General features: G+C 43.0%; 1 protein-coding gene across 1 annotated transcript in view; it reads left to right on the forward strand.

Annotated features, from left to right (window-relative positions):
- The window catches only part of LOC308308022 (limbic system-associated membrane protein-like), a gene marked incomplete at both ends in the record, with an annotated part of 166,718 nt that overhangs the window by 107,990 nt on the left and 37,143 nt on the right, over positions 1 to 21,585 (forward strand). Inside the window, 2 exons of the mRNA XM_080753378.1 lie at positions 2,646 to 2,790; positions 4,027 to 4,114. Of these exons, the coding sequence (XP_080609504.1) occupies positions 2,646 to 2,790; positions 4,027 to 4,114 (233 nt within the window). The remainder of the gene's footprint in view (positions 1 to 2,645; positions 2,791 to 4,026; positions 4,115 to 21,585) is intronic.

The following is a 21,585-nucleotide window of genomic DNA, read 5'->3' on the forward strand; positions in this document are numbered from 1 at the left end:
TGTGGAACTGACAGTGAATGTTGAACTGATTGTCTGGGGCAACGTGACATTGTCAGTATGCAGCTTAGAATGATAGATCTGTACTGGATTTAAAAGTTCAACATAAATTCACAGAGTCAGGTTTGTTTGTGACACGTTGTGAGCTTGCAGATCAGCTGTGTTCCGCTATTTCTGAAAAAAAGAATTTAAAGCTATACTGTGTAAGATGCTCAACTAGTGGTCAGTAGCCCTATAGCAAACCGCGGTCGCGTCCGCGTCTTTCGGCCGTTTTTCGTACCTTCACACCCCCGCGTCTGCCTCCACCTCACCGAGAGCTACTGTATCTTTAGAGGGGTCCCTGGTTCCTGTGCGTTCAGGCATTCCGGAGAAACTGACTCCTTCACCCTGCCTGGTAGGCGAGATTACCTTTTGAGTATAGAGACACACGGGCGACTACAAATATGGCCGCCATAGCGACCCCACTTCAAGATGCGCTGTGATTGGCCGGCAGTGTATAACCCTCGCTGTGATTGGCCGGTAGTGTGATGACGTAATTTTGCCGGGAAATCCCGCCCCTGTCTAACCTGACTTTCGCCAGATAGTTGCAGCAGTGCGTAACGCTCTGCCTTACATCTGGGCTCTCTCGGGCACACTCGATGTAAGGGGCGGGCCATTTTTTGAATTTCTGTAACTGGTGATTGGATGTGGCCGTTTCTATCACAGTCTGGGAGTGCCAACTCCAACCACTCATATTGGCCTGTCTGCATGACGTTGCACCCAGAATCCGCCTCCTGGGTTTCCACGTGGTCTGCAATCAGACTCTATTGGCTCAGAGCCGCTCAGAGCCCGCCCATAGCTGCCGCTGATTGGTCCGGCCCGGGACTTTACGAGTGTTATCAACGCTGGCCGAGCAAGCCCAGATGGTAAAGCAGAGCGTTATATACGCAATGCTGCCACCATCTGGCGAAAGTCAGGTTAGCCCCTGTCACGGCTAAGTAGAAAACATATAAAGAGAAGGCTTCAGAAGCTGAAAATAACGGAGTGGGGGTTCTAAAACTTTAGCGATTTAACAGTTAGAACAATTTTAAGATTTGTTTTATAAAAAAAGTTACATGGTATAACTTTAAAGGAAAATGGTTAAGTATGTCTGAGGGTTTTATAAATATTGAACCAATGAAAGGTTTTAACAAGAGCGTGTCGCTAAATAACGGCATTGCATCCATGAACACGGGTTATTTTCCCCATTTCCCGGAAAGGAAAGGTTTTGAACATACAACGTTATCTACCAATCCATTTCTTCTCTCATCCGTCTATCCTTCTTTCCCCTCTTCTTTCTTTTCCTCTGTCTATTCCCTCCTCTGCACCTCCCACATCTCTGTAATAAATACAGTGTCTGCTCTGAGAGTGAGCATATCATCCTGATGGATAAAGACAGCGGTATCCTCTTGTTTACTCCCGCTTGGCGCGCGCGGAAGCCGGCGCCACATCTCGCCAAGGCGAGGGGGGGGGGGCGACTGGGGGTGGGTGGAGGGGCCGGGGTGTTGCTGCTTGTAAATGTAAATGCGAGACGACGTGAGAATCAATGGCAATAAATATGAGGCGTAATGGGAGGCGACAGCGGATGCGCGCCTCACATGCAAATCTTCACACCCACTTTCCGGCCTTGGTATGGATGTCATGTCACGCAGGGCCAGATGTGTCTGAGTCAGGAGATGAGATGAGACTACACACATCTGCTCCCCTCTCCCCCCCATGGGGAGAGGGGCAGGGGTGGTTTGTTGTGTCTGGAACCACTTGTTAGAACACCTGCTGCCGTGCAGAGTCTGTCTGTTTGTCACAGCACGAACGGAGACGGGTTTAATCAGAAGTGTGGCAGATGAGTTGAGGGTGGCGTCAGGAACTGTGCCATGGATTTTTGGCCAAGCTGTCTGTATGTAACCACTGACACCTGTAGATAAATACCGGTAGTCTCGCGTAGGCTGACAACTATTCCACAATCTTTGAATGCTACAGGTGTAGAGTCTGGAACTACAGCTCCTGAACGGCGAGTAATGGATGCTGGCATTTCCGTTCAAGAAAATATATTTTAAAATGTAATTTCTGCTAAGCAGCAAGCTAAATATGCTTAGATGATTTTTATTTATATAATGATAAATGTGCACCAGCCGGCATAAAGGGCAGTAAGTAAGTAAATAAATGTGCGCAATGTGAGATGGAAACGGAAGTGAGGAGGAGGCTTCACGTCCGCTTTAACCGGTTACTCATCATTCTTCTTACGTTACCCCAGACTGTATGACGGGAGCATTTGCAAATCGCGGAGTCAACAGTCTGGCCACGCAAGACTAATGGGAGGGCAGGCGGATGGGTGGACGACGGCCTCGTCACTCAGACAGAGTACCATAAACAAACCCGATATGTCCATATATAGGCATATGGAGTTCCGGTTGTTCACAGCCACAGATCCGACGGCTGTGCCAATATACTGTATGGTCACTTGCATATACTGAATGGGACTGACCAGCTTCAAACTTGGCGCACGCATCGGCGAGGACTCGATGGAGTGCGGTGCCCACTGTCCCCTTGTCCTCTAGTGACGAGAATCATTGTGTTCCTCGTTCTCATTCGTTTTCCTCACCTGGCTGTTGTTGCTCTGTGTGTGTCCACAGGTGTTATGTGGATGACAAAGTGTCCAAGGTGGCCTGGCTCAATCGATCCAACATCATCTTCACTGGGCAGGACAAGTGGTCCCTGGATCCCAGAGTAGACCTGGTGACCAAAGGACAGCTGGAGTACAGTCTGCGCATACAGAAGGTACAGTACTTGAGTAAATTTACTTTACTCTGTTTACTTTGTTACTCCAGAGTAGAGCTGGTGACTAATGACACATTGTGACCTTATAGAGAAAAATGCACATAAGGGATATAGCTATTGTTTATTTTCTACAATCGATTAGTTTGATTAACATTTGCACCGTGTACCCGCGGAAGGTACCTACCGGTACAATATAACAATATTATAGAGAATGTACAGTTTGTACTACATCTTTAGATGTTTGTGTCTTCACTGTGTGATGTGATGTTTCTGTAGCCGCTCTGTGGCACTGCTGTTTCAGACATAATTATACAGTAGAAGCATTAGCTACAGTATGTGGCTGGTTCATCCCCTGAGAAGAAAAAAATCTATTTGATTTAGATTTTATTGAGGATCCCCAATAGCTGGTGTCATAGCAACCAGCTTGTCTTCCTGGGGTCCACATAAAAAACAAAGAAACACATTTGTACAGTTTCAAATACAAAATGATTGAAAGCCACTAATTTATAAATAAAAGATCTCCTTAAAGCTCCTATGACACGCCCAAAAATGATCATAGTATGATACAGTAAGTCACGTACAGTACGTCTCTCTGAATACAGTCTGAAGCCCTTTTTTCCCCTTTTTTTATATGTCAGCAACCGTTTAAAGCATTGGTTTTTGGAATCTGTAATTCAATCTGTCCATTACTGCACCTCTTGTGTAATATAATGATTATGCAGTACAGTATTACTAAAATCAATCAGTTCAATGATGATGAGTATAATGTCTGACATGATGATTATGATCAGTTTTTAGGACTAAGGGCCGGAACAAGGACTTGAATAGCCTTTTGGTTCAGATTTGGACCCTACAGCAAGTACAGTGAAATAAAAGGCATATCACTATGAATATCAACTATGATAAAAGGAACACACGCTAAAGGCTTTTATATCTTCTTAGAAGCTAAATGACACGAAATGGCAATTAAGGTGTACTGATACAATAAATCAGAAATTAAAATGTATTTCTCTTCTCTTCTCTTCTCTTCTCTTCTCTTCTCTTCTCTTCTCTTCTTTTCTTTTCTTTTCTTTTCTTTTCTTTCCCTCTTCTCTTCTCTTCTCTTCTCTTCTCTTCTCTTCTCTTCTCTTCTCTTCTCTTCTCTTCTTTTCTTTTCTTTTCTTTTCTTTTCTTTCCCTCTTCTCTTCTCTTCTCTTCTCTTCTCTTCTCTTCTCTTCTCTTCTCTTCTCTCTATAGGTGAATGTGTATGATGAGGGCTCCTACACATGTACCATACAGACCAAACAGCATCCCAAGACCTCTCAGGTCTACCTCATTGTACAAGGTAATGTCTACACCTCATTAATGCTCAACTTTGTTTTTCTTCATAAACCCCCGGTTTGATATGCACAAGACCACGGTCCCCCATTTGATACAATTTAATAACATCTGGGACCCAAATCTACACTGTAACATTATTTGACTCTTAGAGGGTCTATAATGCATTAACAACATTTATAATGCATTATAATGCACTTATAAGGCATTATAACACTTGTTATAAATGTTTACAATTATGCATAACAACTTATAACAAGCTTTATGAATTATTATAACTTAAAATAATATAGTCTAATATAGTAGGTCATAATGCATTATAAATTCAGTGGAACAGCACATTATAACTACAAGGTAACAGTAACACTTTATTTTAAGGTCAGGTCTCTAATGGATGATAATCACCTTTATAATGCATTGTAATGCATCATTATGAAAGGTTGTTGTCACATATGATTATAAACAGTTATAACAAGTGTTATAATGCCTTATAAGCACATGACATGGCAGTCTCCTAGACATGGTAGTAGAGAGAATATACAAACTTTTCCAGCAGCAACAGAACATGGTGCACCTGGGTTTGGAGCCAGAAAAAGCCCTGGCCAAAGTCCAAATCATTAAACCTGCGAGTCCCATCTGAATACAGACCTTGCACCGTGTAACACTTTATTTAAGGCTGTGGTATTAATTTAATGTTGTTTAGTGTTGCGGGAACTCAGGATGCACGCTTTGACCCATGCAGCACCATGAAACCTTTTTTTTACCCAGAGAGGATACAATACTCAGGAGAGCAACACAGCACACAACACAGAGCTACTGCCACACTGTCACTGTCCCTACAGAGGCAGGGTGTAGTTAAACCATTACCCAGCTGTGATGTATTATTCCTGTACGGTTGATTGTTCTCCCCTCAAAACCATACTACACGCTCTTGACATGATGTGCCATGGCCCTCTTCTAGCGCCACCATGAGGCCGATTCTTGCAAAACACATTTTTGGACACTCGCTCCTACAGATTTTGCCATAAAATCACGCAAAGCTGTACAGAGTATGTCTAGAGTCATGTCATCAACATGGATCTGTCCCATTTAGCGCCACCATCAGGCTGATTTTTTCAAACACATCTTTGGACACTGCTCCTACAGATTTTGCCCTAAAATCACACATGTCTATAGTCATGTGTCCCATTGAGCGCCACCATCAAACTGATTTCTTTCTAACACATTCTTGGACTCTGCATGTGACCTGACGGGCACTTATCTCCCGATTAGGGAGTCTTATTGGTTAGAATAGTTTGTTTAGTTATCCGTTATAGTCATCTTTAATTCATCTCAAACAAAGGTAATTGTCGAATTTGATTTTGATATTGAAGGTTTGTGTCAAAATGAGCTGTGGTACATACATACATTTAATTTAATTTTGCTATACATTATATCAAGTGCTTGTAAATGCAAAACAGTTACATTTGTAATTTCAAATAGAAGTTGCCTAATTGTTGAGTTTGAAATATAAGATATTGAAGTCTGTGTCAAAATTAACACATTGAATAATGACGTTTGATTTAAATAAATCAAGTTCTATGAATGATAGCATGTGCTTGTAATTTCTACACCATAAAGAAACTGAATGCAAGTATTCAGGGATGTATGCATGACGAGGAAAACATTATGGGAAGAGGGGATGGAGTTCCGGCAAGAACTCCAAGCCACTTTCACCCCTGGTTAAATATGGTTGGGTCTTATCAGCGCCTGAACAGAAGTTCTTGTGTTGTATACAGACTGTGGGCCTGTTTATAATCCATGGAGCTCTCATGCACTTGTTTTATAATTCCCAACAGATTCATTCTTGCGCTGTGTCTGGGAAAGGTTTATAGAGTCTGTTCGAATTAACTTCCGTTTGCGATGCAGAAACTCAAGTAAAACCAAGATTGAAATAGCAACCTAACACACATGAGGATTGTTAAAACTCCTCAATGTGAATGTACGACGTTTACCTTTCCCGGGAGCTTATTGTACATTAAAGGGGAATACACTCATTTTCAACATTGAACTATGTCATTAATATACCTTAGAGTTGTTGTGTGGAAATAAGAAAAGAGTCCCCCTCTTCTGTGTTGCCTCGAACTGAAGGATTGATTGTGGGGTCATGTGATCAGTGACATCATGAAGGTGTACTCTTTGGCTTGCAGAGTTGTAGGCTGCCTGCGTACATTTATTATTTACTTTACACCACTGCTGTGGTGAAGGAATTTAAGAGTAAAGAGTAAAGAATTAAAAAACACACACACACACACACACACACACACACACACACACACACACACACACACACACACACACACACACACACACACACACACACACATTCCTAAGAAGACAGTCATTTCTGTCAGAGGTGCTTTAACCAAGTACAACGGTAAGTGAAGGGTCTGAATCCTCTAATTTTTAATACATTTGCAAAACACTTCAAGAACCTATTCTTGGTTTGCCATTGCGAAGCATTGTACTGTGACGAGGAGGAAAAAATAGATTTAATACATATAAAGATGAATGTGACACATGTCCCAAAACTGGAAGCCTTCCGTGTACACTATTGCTGGAAACAGATGTAGGTTCACAGTAGCAGAAGAAACGCAAACACACACGCACGCACACACACACACACACACACACACACGCACGCACGCACGCACTATGGCGGCTTTTCCGTGCCAGCTAAGCGAAGCGACGCATGTGTGCCAAATGGCTTTTTGTTTACATATGCGTGCGTGCATGCATGCGTTAGTTCTGCTCCAGTGGCACTCCGGGGCACACGTTGCGCTGCATCAAAGCGTCTGGACGCATCGCGTCTTTACACGATGGTTCCGCGAAGGTACGCGTGACATGTCATGTAAAAAAAAAAAAAAAAAAAAAAATTCTCAGATTTTTTTTTTTTTTTTTTTACAGAATTTAATTCTGTAAATGTACAGTGATTCTTATATCAATGGTTTAATTGTATTCGTTTTAAGCAGTAACTCATTCCAGTTCAAATACAGACCAAACCATTCAATTCTATGCCATTGCCATCCACTATTGTTGCCTGTTCCGTTGCATTTAACAATGCAGACCTAAGAGTTTAAATATATTTTACTCTGTTGTGAGTAAAAATGAATCTGATCATTATAGAAGAGGGCTTTGCACATAAAGAGTGCTGCTGCATTATATCCTATATTAATTATATGAAGAAGTAATCCATTATTTGGGGTGACGACAACCAGAATGCAGAATAGACTATCATTAGTTGGCTGAGAATAATGCCACAATGGTTTAAATGATCTAATGTAACTTTGAGAAGCGCAGAGCTGGTCAGAGTCCAATCAGACCAGCTGCGGGAGTGCTAATTGGGTTGACTCGTTGACCTAGGCCTACTTAATTGCGCTATTCGGTGTATAATTGAAAAATGGAAATGCAATGACAGTAGGCCTATTAATTCATTTATAAAAATATCAAAATTCATTCAATTTGTCCACACAGTGTGGAAGGAAGACAGACAGACAGACAGACAGACAGACAGACAGACAGACAGACAGACAGACAGACAGACAGACAGACAGACAGACAGTGATTTATCCAGATGCTTTGCCATTAGGCTACTCACACGGAGTAATGTAATGAATATGCTGACAGACAGACAGAATGAAAAGAGTCCACGAATAGGCCCTCCTCCTCCTCCTCCTCGGCTGCGCGATCCCGCCAGCAGCGTCAGTTCTGCAAATGCTAAGGTATGGTAACATGGCTGTTGTTTTGCACGTGTGAAGGAAGGCACTCATGCAATACACCAGTCATGTTGCCAATACTTAGCAACAAGCATGATGAATTCATTTTAAGAAGTACATTTTATTATTTTCTCCTGTAATCAAGGTACGGTAGCTACCATACCCATGTGCGCCTCTGTAGTCTACTCCACTTGCTGCCTCGCTCGCATCCATTGGTGCGTTATGCATTTTTTCCGACTTTCACTATTTTAAGCTCTAACTCATTCATGAACACAGGGTCCATTTGGTTTCATCTTATGTTCTAAATAAAATAAAGGTTAACGTCAGTCTTGCCTGACTTTCATGAGGGCAGAGGTATAGGCCTACTTTTTCTTTTCTTTTTTTTTTTTTCGGTGATATGCACGGCAGCACGTCATTACTTTCTTACTGACAGTGGATTTCAACCAGTGGTCCGGGGCCCCCCAGTGGTTCTTGAGGGGGTGCCAGGTGTCTAATGGCTATTCAATCAATCCTCTACAAGTCTCCATGATTCATGAACATTACCTCTCTCTCTCTCTCTCTCTCTCTCTCTCTCTCTCTCTCTCTCTCTCTCTCTCTCTCTCCCCCCCCCCCTCTCTCTATGTCTGTCTGTCTGTCTGTATATATAAAGATATTGGCGAAGCATACGTTGTGCCATTGACCGTTAAAATGTTTAATTGGCCGGTAATTATAAAGTCCACCGGCACCGGACACTGTGACCGGCTGGGAAAATGTCTCCCTTATATAGGCTATTTTATCATGTGGCTCCCTTTGGGCTATTTTATCAGATTTAAGCCTATTATTCTTATTATTATTTGGTTAAAGTATAGGCTACAACCATTAAAACAAATCATAATTTTTGTATCATGATCTGTCAGCGTGGTTTAAATCCCGAAGGGTGAGCGTGCTGCGGGCTGCTTCTTCTGTGCTGTGTGCTGTTAAAAATCAGCCTAGGCCCTATTCGTCGTACGATGGTGACGCGCGTTGAAAATATCAGAGCTACAAGCTCACGCAATTCACCACGCTATGAGCTTGTATATCTGCTATAGATACGCAACACGGGGCGAGCTGCCTGCAGCTCTAGCGCTTGTCCCAAATCAGCGCTGTCTTGTTCGCTGGAGACCCTGCAGAGTCGGGGTTTACCAGTGGCGTCAGTTCAGCAAAAGCTAAGGTATGGCAACATGACTGGTGTCTTGCACGCGCGCCCTCGCGTGCGTGCAAGACACCAGTCATGTTGCCATACCTTAGCAACAGACATGATGAAAAGTACATTTTATTATTTCATCCATCCATTCATTACACATCCATTACACATGCAGTGTCAGCGTTACACTTGTCAAGCCGACATTTCATTGAATTCATAGGGTATTTATTTTTGTTCGATATGATTACAGTATATTGAGTCTACAGCAGTGGGTCTCAACCAGTGGTCCGGGGACCACCAGTGCTGTGTTGGTCCTTGAGGGGTTAGGGTTTCCATGCAGGTGATCTCCAGTTAAAATATGGAGAGTAACCAAACGGAACTATATAGACCCTTAACTCTTGAGAGCGTAAAATGAAACCAAATGGACCCTGCCTGCCTTGGTTTTGTACTGCGCCGTTGGTTCGTTCTGGGCGAGCGGTTGTTTTTTGTGCAACTAAAATACTCCTGTGCACATTACATTGGCGTAGGCCTATAGGAAAAAATAAATAAAGCCAAGGAGAACTATTAACGGCGAAACACAGGCCCACGAACAAAATATTTATATAGCGAATAGGCCTATATTTGTTTAATTTCGCCGTTTTAAAGCACCATGCTGGCGAGGAGGCTGCGCAAAAAAAAAAAGATTCATGAACATTAATGGACCATAGCTGGTCTCTCTCTCTCTCGTCTCCCCCCCACCCCCCCCCCACCCCCTCTCTATGTCTGTCTGTCTGTCTGTCTGTCTGTCTGTCTGTCTGTCTGTCTGTCTGTCTGTCTGTCTGTATAGGCCTATATAAAGATATTGGCGAAGCATACGTTGTGCCCAAGGCCAAGAGGGGTGCAACATGACCTTACACACATCGACGTAGAAGCCGATGATCCAGCAATCATTATTTTAAGGCCGTCAGTAGATTAACCACTTGAACCCTAGCGTATAGGCTATTCTGAGAACTTTAGCCAAAAATGGCAGATCTACAAGCTCACACCGCCTCCTGCTGCTAGGCATTGTGAGCTTGTAAATCGGCTATTTCACACATGAATCCAAAATACACTGATGATTGTGCTGTCAAACAATGAAACTATATGGAATCTATGAAGGTTGTGGGGATCCCTGCTTCATCTCTCTCGCCTGTGACACCACGCAAAGCGTTTCGGGGTATTCCGAGTTTTGCACGATCTGATCATCTGCTTCAAATACCACCAGTGGTCCTTGAGGCTTAAGGTGGTCCACAATCCCCAGCTTATTAATGATGGACTTGGACAGTTGGTAACCAAATGGACCTCGGCGCTTGCCGAGATCTCTCTCTCTCTCTCTCTCTCTCTCTCTCTCTCTCTCTCTCTCTCTCTCTCTGCTCTCACTGGGCGCAGTGGGGCAAAGTAACTAAGTAGATTTACTTATACTGTATACTCAAGTAAAATGTTGAGGTATTTGAAGATATGATTAGGCCTATTATATTATAAAACATCCATTGATCCACTTTAGCCGTACGTTTTATGCCTATATGCCTATAACAAGACAACTAAAGGAAAGAGAGAGAGGGGGAGGGGTTATTATTACCCTTATTACTATACTACTAACTAGGTAACCTCGCACACCAGGCTTTACTAACTAGGCAAGGGGCTGCCTCTCCGCTGAGCGCATGCATGCATTGCTGCGTGACAGACAGACAGACAGACAGACAGACAGACAGACAGACAGACAGACAGACAGACAGACAGACAGACAGACAGACAGACAGACAGACCTGGCCCTATTGCGAAGGGCAAATGCGTTGTACAGTAGTTATCTAAACCGGAGCATGGAGGAGCTTGGAACATGCATGGTACAAAAAAAATGGCGGAATGGCAGAGAATCTATGCAGATTAGCAGTAGGCCTAAATGGTGAGGCCACATTCTCATAATATAATTCGGTTTAGTCGTGCGAATGGGAGGGGTGAAGTTGCCACATTCTTGCATATTTAATTGATACGTTTGCGCTCGCACTGCACTTTGTCATCCGAAACAAGGAATCGTCTGTGCACGTCTGTCCAGGGACATGAATGTATCCAAGCTGCATAATAATGCCTCCTCCATCTCCCTGTGTGTAACCGCAGGACCCCCGCAAGCGCCGCATTAGCCTATTTATCAGCGGTCAACGTTCGTAAACGGGCAATCAAAAAATAAAACCAGCGGCGGCGGGAGAGTCTCGCAAAATCTACCAGCAATAAACCAGACAGAAAATACTTTAGCAAGATATTAATATCTACGAAGAGGACAACGTCTCTCTCTCTCTCTCTCTCTCTCTCTCTCTCTCTCTCTCTCTCTCTCTCTCTGCCCCTCGTCTTGCCCTCCGCTGGCTCACTCGCTGCGCAAAAGCGTCTCCATTTGGACATGATCTGGCACAGAGAGCAGCGCGCGCGAGCTAGGGCGAGAGACCCACACATCGGCCTATATTATATTAGCCTATAGCCTATATATGATATACAAGTGACTCCAGAAGCACTTTCCTTTCATCTAAATGTGAGCAACTCCTCACAAATAATACACTATGTGCGATGGAGGGAGGGGTGATCAGAAATTAAATCAATGAGGGGAGGAGGCGGCCAGAATGGTCAGAAATCTAATGTAACCTAACCCTAACCCAAAGCCCGATACATAATTGACAATTGGAGACCGGCCCGGCCCGAAGACCAACATTTTTCTAAACAAGCTTAATTGCAGAGTGCGTGTAGCGGCGGCCTTTTGTTTTCATTACATTTTAAATATTGGTGAAGAACAGAGACATGATACCCCTTTCCAACTGTCTTTATTCAATTGTGAAACAGGTCCCGACTCCCGAGGACAATTTAACAATGAACAATCCTTTGAGTTTGCGTTGTGCGACATTTGTGCAATTAAAATAAACAATCTCAAGTTAAGTATGTGTATAAAATATTAGAATGAATAGCCTTAATCAGTCAAGCAACGAAACATTCCCATTCCCTGGTTAAATTAAAGTATATAAATAGGCTAAACAAATAAAATAAACAGCATTTGTTATTTTAGTCCGTAACACAGCACTTTTCTTTGTATGAATCAACACTTATTCGTTCAGTTTAATAGTCCCAAAAATCCAGCGCTGGGCGCAAGGCCGCGCCGGGAGGCCGCACCGGCGAATAATCCAATCAGACAGCAAGCAGCTGAAATTAAATAAAATACATTTATAAATAAATGATAAGATCACAAGAGACCAAGATGACTACATTCTACGTTGGCCATTGGGTATATATTGCCAACAGTTAAAGGCTAGGCTGTACTCACCGATCTTATAAATTGTGATGAAGAAAATCGTTCAACGATGTCCTTCGCTCGGAGATGGTTCTGCCCGCAGCGCTGAAAACCCGTTCACTGGAACTGCTGCTGGCCGGGATGAGAAAAAGCACAGATCTTGCCAATTTTTTTCTTTATTTATTTTTCTCAAGCCCAACCCAGCCCAAAGCCCGACATGTGCGTGACAAATTGAGCCCGGCAGGCCAGGCCGCTGCTCAGAGCTGAAGTTAACAGCTAAACAAAACAAACAAATAACGAAATAAAGGTCTAAACACAACATAACTGAACAGAACTAAACAAATAATAAATAAAGCAATTTAACTGACAACTTAACCAGAAGGCAGCCATTCCGAAGGGCTCAACTTAGGAACACCAAACAAAACAAAAACAGTTAAATAAATAAATAAATAAATAAATAAATAAATAAATATAAATAAATTAACGAAATATGTATAGTCTCAATCAGTCAAGGATTAAAACATTTGGTTAAAATGCAAATATAAAAATGGGCAAAACAAATAAAATAACCAGCATCTGTTATTTTAGTCCATAAACACAACACACTTCTACTTAATATATTAGTCCCAACCAGCAGGGCGCAAGGCCGTGACTCATGCATGCGCTGATCTGAAAGTTACATTTCAACATCACATCATCGCCCAAATAATAATAAATAATATATTCGGAATGGCGGGGTGTTTCCAGAAAATGAAACGAAATCTATTTGGTTTCACTTTATACTCTAAAGATTTAAAAGATCCATTTGGTTAACAACTCTCCATAATTTAGCTGTGGACCACTTGGAACTTCCCCCAAGGACCAACGGTGGTCCTTGGCCAACGGTGGTCCTTGGGGGGGGGACCACCAGGACCACCAACTCACCAAAGGACCACCGGTGGTCCTTGAGGGTCTGTATTTTATCCCAATTCAAATAGGCCTATATAAAGCAAATTTGCTACGTCAGCCAAGGAGCACAGAGAGCATGCAGCCCACAGTGGAGACAGACCAACGCATGCTCGCATGAACGTCTGGATGTTTTATTTGATATACACGTCTACACACACACACGCAGGTTTAGCGCTGAGAATCAAATGGGTGGCACACATCTCACACGTGCGTTCCAGAGCAGAGCAACAAGTCAATCACGCGTACAGTTCATGGCGGCGCTGCATTTGACCGTGTCGTCTCACGCATGATGGCCACATGGCCATTAGATGTATGCGTGCGTTAACACATGCGTTCGCCACAAACGCCTAACACTACGCGACCTCGCGTTCCCCTGTGAGGCACAAAAGAGAAGGCACAGGGGGACGCGTGCCGGCGACGTTTGCGCGTTCTGATTCAAAAGCCATTTGAAAATGACAGGAGACGTTCATGCGTTCAGTACAACACAGATAAAATCGAATGCGTGCGCGCGAGTGTAGCAACGTCCATGTGGCACGATAAAGCCGCCATACACGCACGCACACACACACACACACACACACACACACACACACACACACACACACACACACACACACACACACACACGCGCGCGCGCGCACGCGCGCACACACACACACACACACACGCACGCGCGCGCGCTTGATCATCCTAGGCTGGGCAAATATCAAAGTCAAACCCACAGTCCAATCACACGGCCGACTCGCCACACAAGGCAGCCAGCCTTGGGCCCCACTCCAGACACATGGAGAGTTGTCATGTTCAATCTAAACGGAATGAGCGGTGTGTAAAACTGGCCTTTATTTATGAAACCTGTGGCGTGTGGTGACCCTGTTGGCACTTGGTCGGCCATGAGAGTCCGCGGCTTTGTCACCCACTGCAATATGTACTTTGTCTGATCACGTTGTTTTTCCAATTATGGGCCCTGTTCCTTTCCAGGAACTTCACCAGCTTTGGTAATGAAATGCACATTGTCGGGGCCAACGACAGGGAGGCATCTTTGAGTGCCGGGTCTGCCATACCCATTAAAAGACGTGGGACACTGCCCTTCCCATTAAAAGACCTGGGACACTGTCATACCCATTAAGCTGGGACACTGTCATACCCAGGGACGTGTAGAGAATGTTAGAGAGGCAGGGGCTGACATTTCTAAAAGGGACTTTTGGCGAAAATATCGAGAATAGCAGACTTGCAACGCTGCAACACGTTGTGAGCTTGGAGGTCGGCTATTTTCGATGCTTGATTTCTACACAGAGAGGGCAATTCCTTCGACATAAGATGCTGCATTCAGGTTCAGGAGAGTTTAGACAAATCAATTCTCTTGAATGCTGCCTTCAGGTATGGCATGGAAAGAGGGCATTTGCATTTCTTTCACCATAGTGAAAACTGCATTCATGGTCTGGAGAGGGCACTTCTTTACAGACATAAAAGGGCAGGGGCTCAAGCCCCCTTTGAGGTCTATGTGTGCACGTGCCTGGGCATACCCATTAAAAGAGGCCGGCAGGATAACGATCGTCACACAGGATTATTTTCATCTTCTTCTTCCATTGCAGTCCCGGGTGGTGGTTGTGGGGTTAGTGAAGGCTGTGGGGTTAAGAGGAAGAAAGCAACAGAATTCATGTTTGGCTATAACTGTCGCATTATCAGTGACAAATGAGAACGGTGCCGCAAACTCAAGGAGTTCAGTGGGACATTCCAATGATCAAGCGCCACATAATCGGACACAATGGATTGTGGGAGAAGAGGAGGCAATTTGCTGCCTTAGAACCCACAGCGGGAACATCAATTCACATGTGACCTTTTGAAAGGGCTGTTAATGGATCATATCTTTAGTTCGTAACCAGATGAAAAGACACAGTATTCCTGTGCACACTGCTGTGGGATGAAATTATACAAGGACATACAAGAGCCAGACCGATATTTCAGTTTGGCCGATATATTGGCCATCAATTGACCTTTTTTAATTACATCAGTTTAGGCAATTATGCACCCTATTTTAGGTACCGGTATGTCATTAGGCTATTGTAGATTGGCCATTTTGGAGCATTTTTTTAATAAGGCTATTTCACTTTCAAAAACACTTTTGGACATTTTATCGTCTAATCAGGCTTTTATGAACACCCTGAATAGTTTTTAAGTTGCTTGATTCAGAATTTAGATAATGGTGTTACCAGGCCCTCCTCCTCCAGGGCCAGCTCACGTATTAGGAGGGTAGTATGAGTCACCAGAAAATATGATGGGTGTTTTTAATGAATCTATCATGGTTAAAATGGAGTTTGAAGTTACAATGGGTGTGTATGGGGAGGGGCCCTGGAGAGGGAGGACCAGATAAAATATCTAAAAACTGAATGAAACAAATTAAAAACTGTCCAGGGTGTTCATAAAAGCCTGATTAGATGATAAAATGACCAAAAGCTTTTTTGAAAGTGAAATATCCCTTTAAGCGGTTCAATAAAACATAAATATTCTAGTTAAAGTTCTCAAATATAAACTATGATTAAATCTAAGTTGTTCATATTGGTTGGAAGATTCAGCATTTTTGCATTGCATTTAGCATCAGTGGTCTATTCTAGGACTCTCCAAAATCGGGATCGGCATCAGACTCTAAAATCTGGCATCAGTCTGGCTCTAGTATTTTATCTGGGGTTCAGGGGTTGGGTTTCACATATAAGAGGACAGACATCAGACAGGCAGTGAGATATGAGATAGGAACTACAGCAGTGTACTGTATTGTATAGTGCTTTATGGATCAATCCAACTACTGTGTGTGCTGCTGTTGAATTGAATTGCCACATCAGAGCTCTGATCATTGGTACAGATTATGCGATGCACTTTGGTGTCCCAGGGGACCGCAGACAGTATAATGAAACCCAGAAACACAGTTACACACGCACACCCACACTCTCATTGTTTCACACCAGCGCACGCACAACACCCACCCAAGTGAGTGATCTAATTTACTGGCATGTTGGAGGCAGCAATGTCAGGCAGGCTGTTTTTGACAGCTAAAGAGCAATTTGTGTCAGCTTGCTGCAGCACTGGAGGAGGCTGCACACCCTGACATTTCTATGGCTGATGAATTCCCAGTTTTGACCTCCATGCTCAGCACTCAACTCTTATTCTCATGTCACGGTCAGTCTATATTAAAGGAGTAGTCCCCCCTCAAAATGACTTTTCTATATTAACTCCCCTACTGCTTTGGACGTTCCTGTTCGCCCCAATTCTCAAGAGACCTCCGCGCCAATACGGCGCTCGTTCGCGTTCGTTCGTTCGTTCGTTTACCTTGTTGAAGCTGATGAGGGGTCGCGCCGCCGTGTACTGTAAACACATTTTCCGCGGTGATGGTGTAAAAAATCCATTATGCGTTAACATCAACGGAGACCAATTCACTTCCTTGTTGATTTCCTCTGGCTGTGAGCCTCTGTGGCCCGTGACTGCACTGAATGTACGGCAACACATAACAGGCAAATTCACATTCATTCTCGCATGACGCCGCCCTCTGCTGCCTGGCAGACCAAAGTGCACTATTGCACAATCAAAAAAAAAAAAAAAAAATGTCTTGTCTATCTGCTATAACGTCGCAAAGGTAAGCTGCTTTTTGATGGCACCAGACCCAATAAATAAATAAATAATCTGGCAGTAGGAGAGTTAAAGGAGTATAGTCCCCCCTCAAAAAGACTTTTTTCGCCATGGAGACTTCAATAATATATTTTTTGGAATTTGTCGCATTCCTAAGACACAAATTTGATTATAGTAAATGTACCCCCATTGTTTCCAGATGGGGACCCAAATTCATTTGGGTCTCCATCTGGAATCAATGGGGGTAAATTCCTTGTAATCAGATTATTGTTTTAGGAATGCAACAAAAAACAAGAAATGTTATTGAAATCAAGTCTCCATGGCGTGAGTAATCAATAGGAAAAATGTTGTGGGTGAACTACTCCTTTAACCCCTTTACATGCTCTTGTTATTATGTAGTTTTGCAGATACAGTATGAATATGTTGTGTCCCCACTGAGAGCCTTGAGTCCCCATCTATACAGTATATGGATAACCAAAAAAATCCTGCAATCATTCTAGTAGAGATCATTGAATCTCTGAGGAAGAATATGAGTCATTCGATGAAGAGGAGGCTATTTCTCTCCATGACAATGCTGTAATATTTAATGAACTGTCTCTCTAAATAGCATCTATAGTAGGTGGGCTGTGTACACAACAACCACACCACACACCCGTTCTAACTACGAGCGTTAATATAGTAGGTGTGCAGATTTTACATCGCAACTTCTTCTCTTTTATCAATTATTATTTTGCTTCAACCATACTGACCTATCTTATACTCATTTGCGAAGGTTTTTGAAAACCTTATACCCATACCTAACACCATGCCAAAAATCAAAAACTACTCACCAAAGTGCACAAACTTGATGAATTTTGACCATTCCTCCCCAGCTATTGGTAAAAAAAGAGAGTTCATGTGTGTTCATGTGGACTGATATTAATTCCACTCCTGCCTGCATCGCTCAACACTTATTGATCTGTGTGGCAGCATTCCTCCTTAGTCCCACAGCCCGGTTGTCTCAGTCCTGATCAGTGGTGTCAAGTAACTAAGTACATTTACTCAAGTAGCCTACTGTATTTAAGTAAGATTTAGATTTTTTTTCTTTTTTACTGTAGTATTTCCAATTTTCATTACTTTTTACTTCTACTCCAGCACATCTCAGAGGCAAATATTGTACTTTTTACAATTATTTGAAAATGTAGTTACTTTTTTTAATGATTTTTAATTGTATTCAACCCTATGTATACTGTTGGCTACAACGCGTTGCAAGCGACACATTGTAAGCTTGCAGGTCTGCTATTTTCAAACTATTTTCATACATTTAGAAAAATGAGACATTCTGCATAATGAGTACTTTTCCTTTTGGAACTTTAAGTACATTATGAATACCAAACCTTTACTCGTGAAAGAGTATTTCTTCGTTGTCTAAGAAGTGTGAGGACAAGTGGTGGAAGAAGCCACCACTTGTCCTGACTCCTGATACCCGGTGATCCTCGATAATCTTTCTGAAAACATTCTGGAGAACATCAGTCTGCCCTCTACGGCGCAGAGTCAATGACAAGGAGCGTGTGTATTGACGGATAGGATGTTGCATTACGGCAAGCGCTGCTCTGTATGCGCACAGAGCACCCCTGCATCAGGGGGGATGAAGGTCATTTCATACTTCATCAAAGATTCTCATCAACTGCAAAATCAACAAACAGGAATATGCTGAAGCCCTCAGTGCCCTGGGTGTGGCTATTCAGACTTATGACACGTAACAAAAGCCTGATGTATACTTAGTCACGACTAGGGTTGGGTATCATCGGCGATACTTTTAATGGTATCGATTCACTGACTCGATACTATCGAGTATCGGTTCACGTAAAAATGAACGATACCTTGTTTCGATACTTTTGAATGCACCCCTTGCCGGTCGCATCTGTAACAGTTGGGCTACTGAAAGTTTAATGACTGCTCTAGTAGGCTACACTCGTTACTGAGAAAATAGCCGAGAATAGCCTACAATGTTTATTATTATGATAATGATCCAACGTCTATAAAATAGCCCATAGAAAAAGGCAAATAATAATTATAATAATAATAATAAATACAAAGTATCGAAAATGGTATCGAAAAAGGTATCGTATCGATTCCCAGGTATCGAAAAAGGTATCGTATCGATTAAAAGGTGAACGATACCCATCCCTAGTCACGACCAGTGGTGGAAAAAAGTACTTCAATATTGCAATGTTGAAATACTCTGTTACACGTAGAAGTCCTGTAAAAATGGACTTGAGTAAAAGTACAAAAGTATTGGCATCAAAATGTACTTAAAGTACCAAAAGTAAAAGTACAAAACAAAATGTTTGACGATAGCAGATCTACAAGCTCACAATGCATCGCTTCGTGACACGTTGTGATCTTGTAGATTGGCTATTTTCAAATAGCCAAGGTTTATGTATGTTTTATAGTATTATAATTTACATCTGCAAAGTAACGAGTAAATAAAGTTTTCAAATAAATGTAGTGGAGTAGAAGTATCGGTAATTGGAAATACTCAAGTAAAGTACAAATACCTAAACATTTTACATTACTTAACTAAATGTACTTAACACCACAAGTTACTTTACACCACTACTCTACTGGAGTATTACCAATACTTTTAATTCTACTCCACTACATCTCAGAGGCAAATATTGTACTTTACTACAATTATTTGAAAACCTTTAGTTACAAGTTTATTATAGATTTAAAGTATTATTACAAAACATACATTAGCCACTTCAACCCTATATACATTTCGGCTATTTGAGAATAGCTCAATACCAAGCTCAGATTGGCTATTTATTATCAAAAGAATTTATGCATTTTTTTGTCTGGGCTTTGTCCGGGCCCCGAAGCGTGGCCTACATCTGGCCTACATCTTGGCACATGGGTTATTGGCCACGCTTCGCGGGACGCTTAATGACATTAACTCATAAATAGCACCGCTCACTTCACACTAGGTGTGATTTTTAAACTTGAGTTAAACGTTTACATTTGAGTACTTTTTCAACCACTGCACAGGTGCATTTGGTTCACGAGTGTCATTTGGCATTGTGTGCCCACTGCCTGCTGGTCGGTGCTGTGGGGAAAACCAGTCCCCCATTTGGGATGCCAATTAATGAGCACACAACCTCTAATGTCCTGCACTGGAACGCAGCTCAAGGACCTGAGATTTATGTCACCCCTCCTCCTCCTCCTCCTCGCTACCCACATGTTTCTGTCTGATTTCGCCTTTAATAAGAAACTGTCCCTTGTGTTTGGTTTGCCTTTAACACTCATCTCCTTTAACACATCCCCAGTCTATTTCATCCCTGAAAGAAAGTCAGGCAGTGATTGTCTGACCGGGAGAGCTCTGGTTAAAGGCTCACAGAATGGCAGGGATAATTCTCTCTGGCGACACACACGTGCCCACACATGCACGCAAATAAGCACACCGCCGTGGCATTACCCAAATTCTGAGCGGCTACTTCAAAGAGAGAAATAATAATAATAATAAATGCTACCTTTGAACTCCCCACCGTCCAACACCCCGAACCGTCCAACCCCAACTACAGAGCTGATTTGTAATGAAAGCAACAAAAGCCAAATTGTTCTCCCTCGGCTCACCAAGCCAACGTTGCTTGGACCAAAGTCTCAAATAATATATGCTGTATATATATATAAAAAAAGGCCAGACCTCTCCTTTAATCTTCTTTGTGCGTGGCGGAGCAGGTGCCCTCATGCATTTAAATGGGGACATCCCGCAGGCCCGCTGACACCGGGCCATTGATGGAGGGAGCAGGTGAAATGCGTCCGCCGTATTTCACCAGGTTAAGCGGCTCAGCAGCCATACATCCATCCATGGTGGAGATGATGTGTGTCCTCGATGTGCCCCTCAGTGCTCTTATCTCTGATACTGGAGGAAGTGATTGCTTCTCCCCTCCCTTCAACCAATACTTTGTCTCCCACTAACAGCCTACACCCCCCCCCCCCCCCCCATCCCCCCCGCCCCCAGTTGAGGAACTGGTTGAAAAACCTGACTCTCGTGTCTCGTCTTGTAGATAAGGTGAAGGAGAACGTACAGGGTGCAGTTAAAGGAGATGTGGTCTTGTTTTATGGGGAGGGGATACGTGTGTGTGTGTGTGTGTGTGCCCGCGCGCGCGCATGCGTGCGTGTGTGTTGTGTGCATTTTCCAGCCAGATGTCTGGGCATGGTATTTATTTGGACCATATGGTCGCCACTCGCTGACACAGTGTTTTACATACCAAAACACTAAAATGCGGAAGCAACCACTCTACAACTCTTAATGCGGCATATGTCCACTTGGATGTGTTTTAATAGAGCGCTGCATTTTATATCCCACCCAGGGCCGTATCTGGCACGTGGGGGACACACGCAAACTTTCTATTTAAAAAAGAGAACAATACGGCAGTCATATAGGACCAATAGATGCACTATAGGACCAATGCAGTCACTAAAACTCTGTGGCCCAGGAGAGTCACCAGAACCCTGTTATACATTTAGTCATAGTTTAGTTTTGTGTTTTGAAAAAAAGGTAGTCAACCAAACAAATTATCGTCATAGGCGAAAATAAACACTCAACACAGATTTTCCGGTTGAGGTGCCCAGAGCGCGCCGCCCAAAAATACTGGTAACACTTTCTCATAAGATCCAAAAATGTAAATACTGGACGCTGAGAGTGTGATGCTCGGCACTGGGAG

Source organism: Nannobrachium achirus (assembly GCF_963921795.1).
Source record: "Nannobrachium achirus genome assembly, chromosome: 22".
NCBI lineage: Eukaryota > Metazoa > Chordata > Actinopteri > Myctophiformes > Myctophidae > Nannobrachium > Nannobrachium achirus.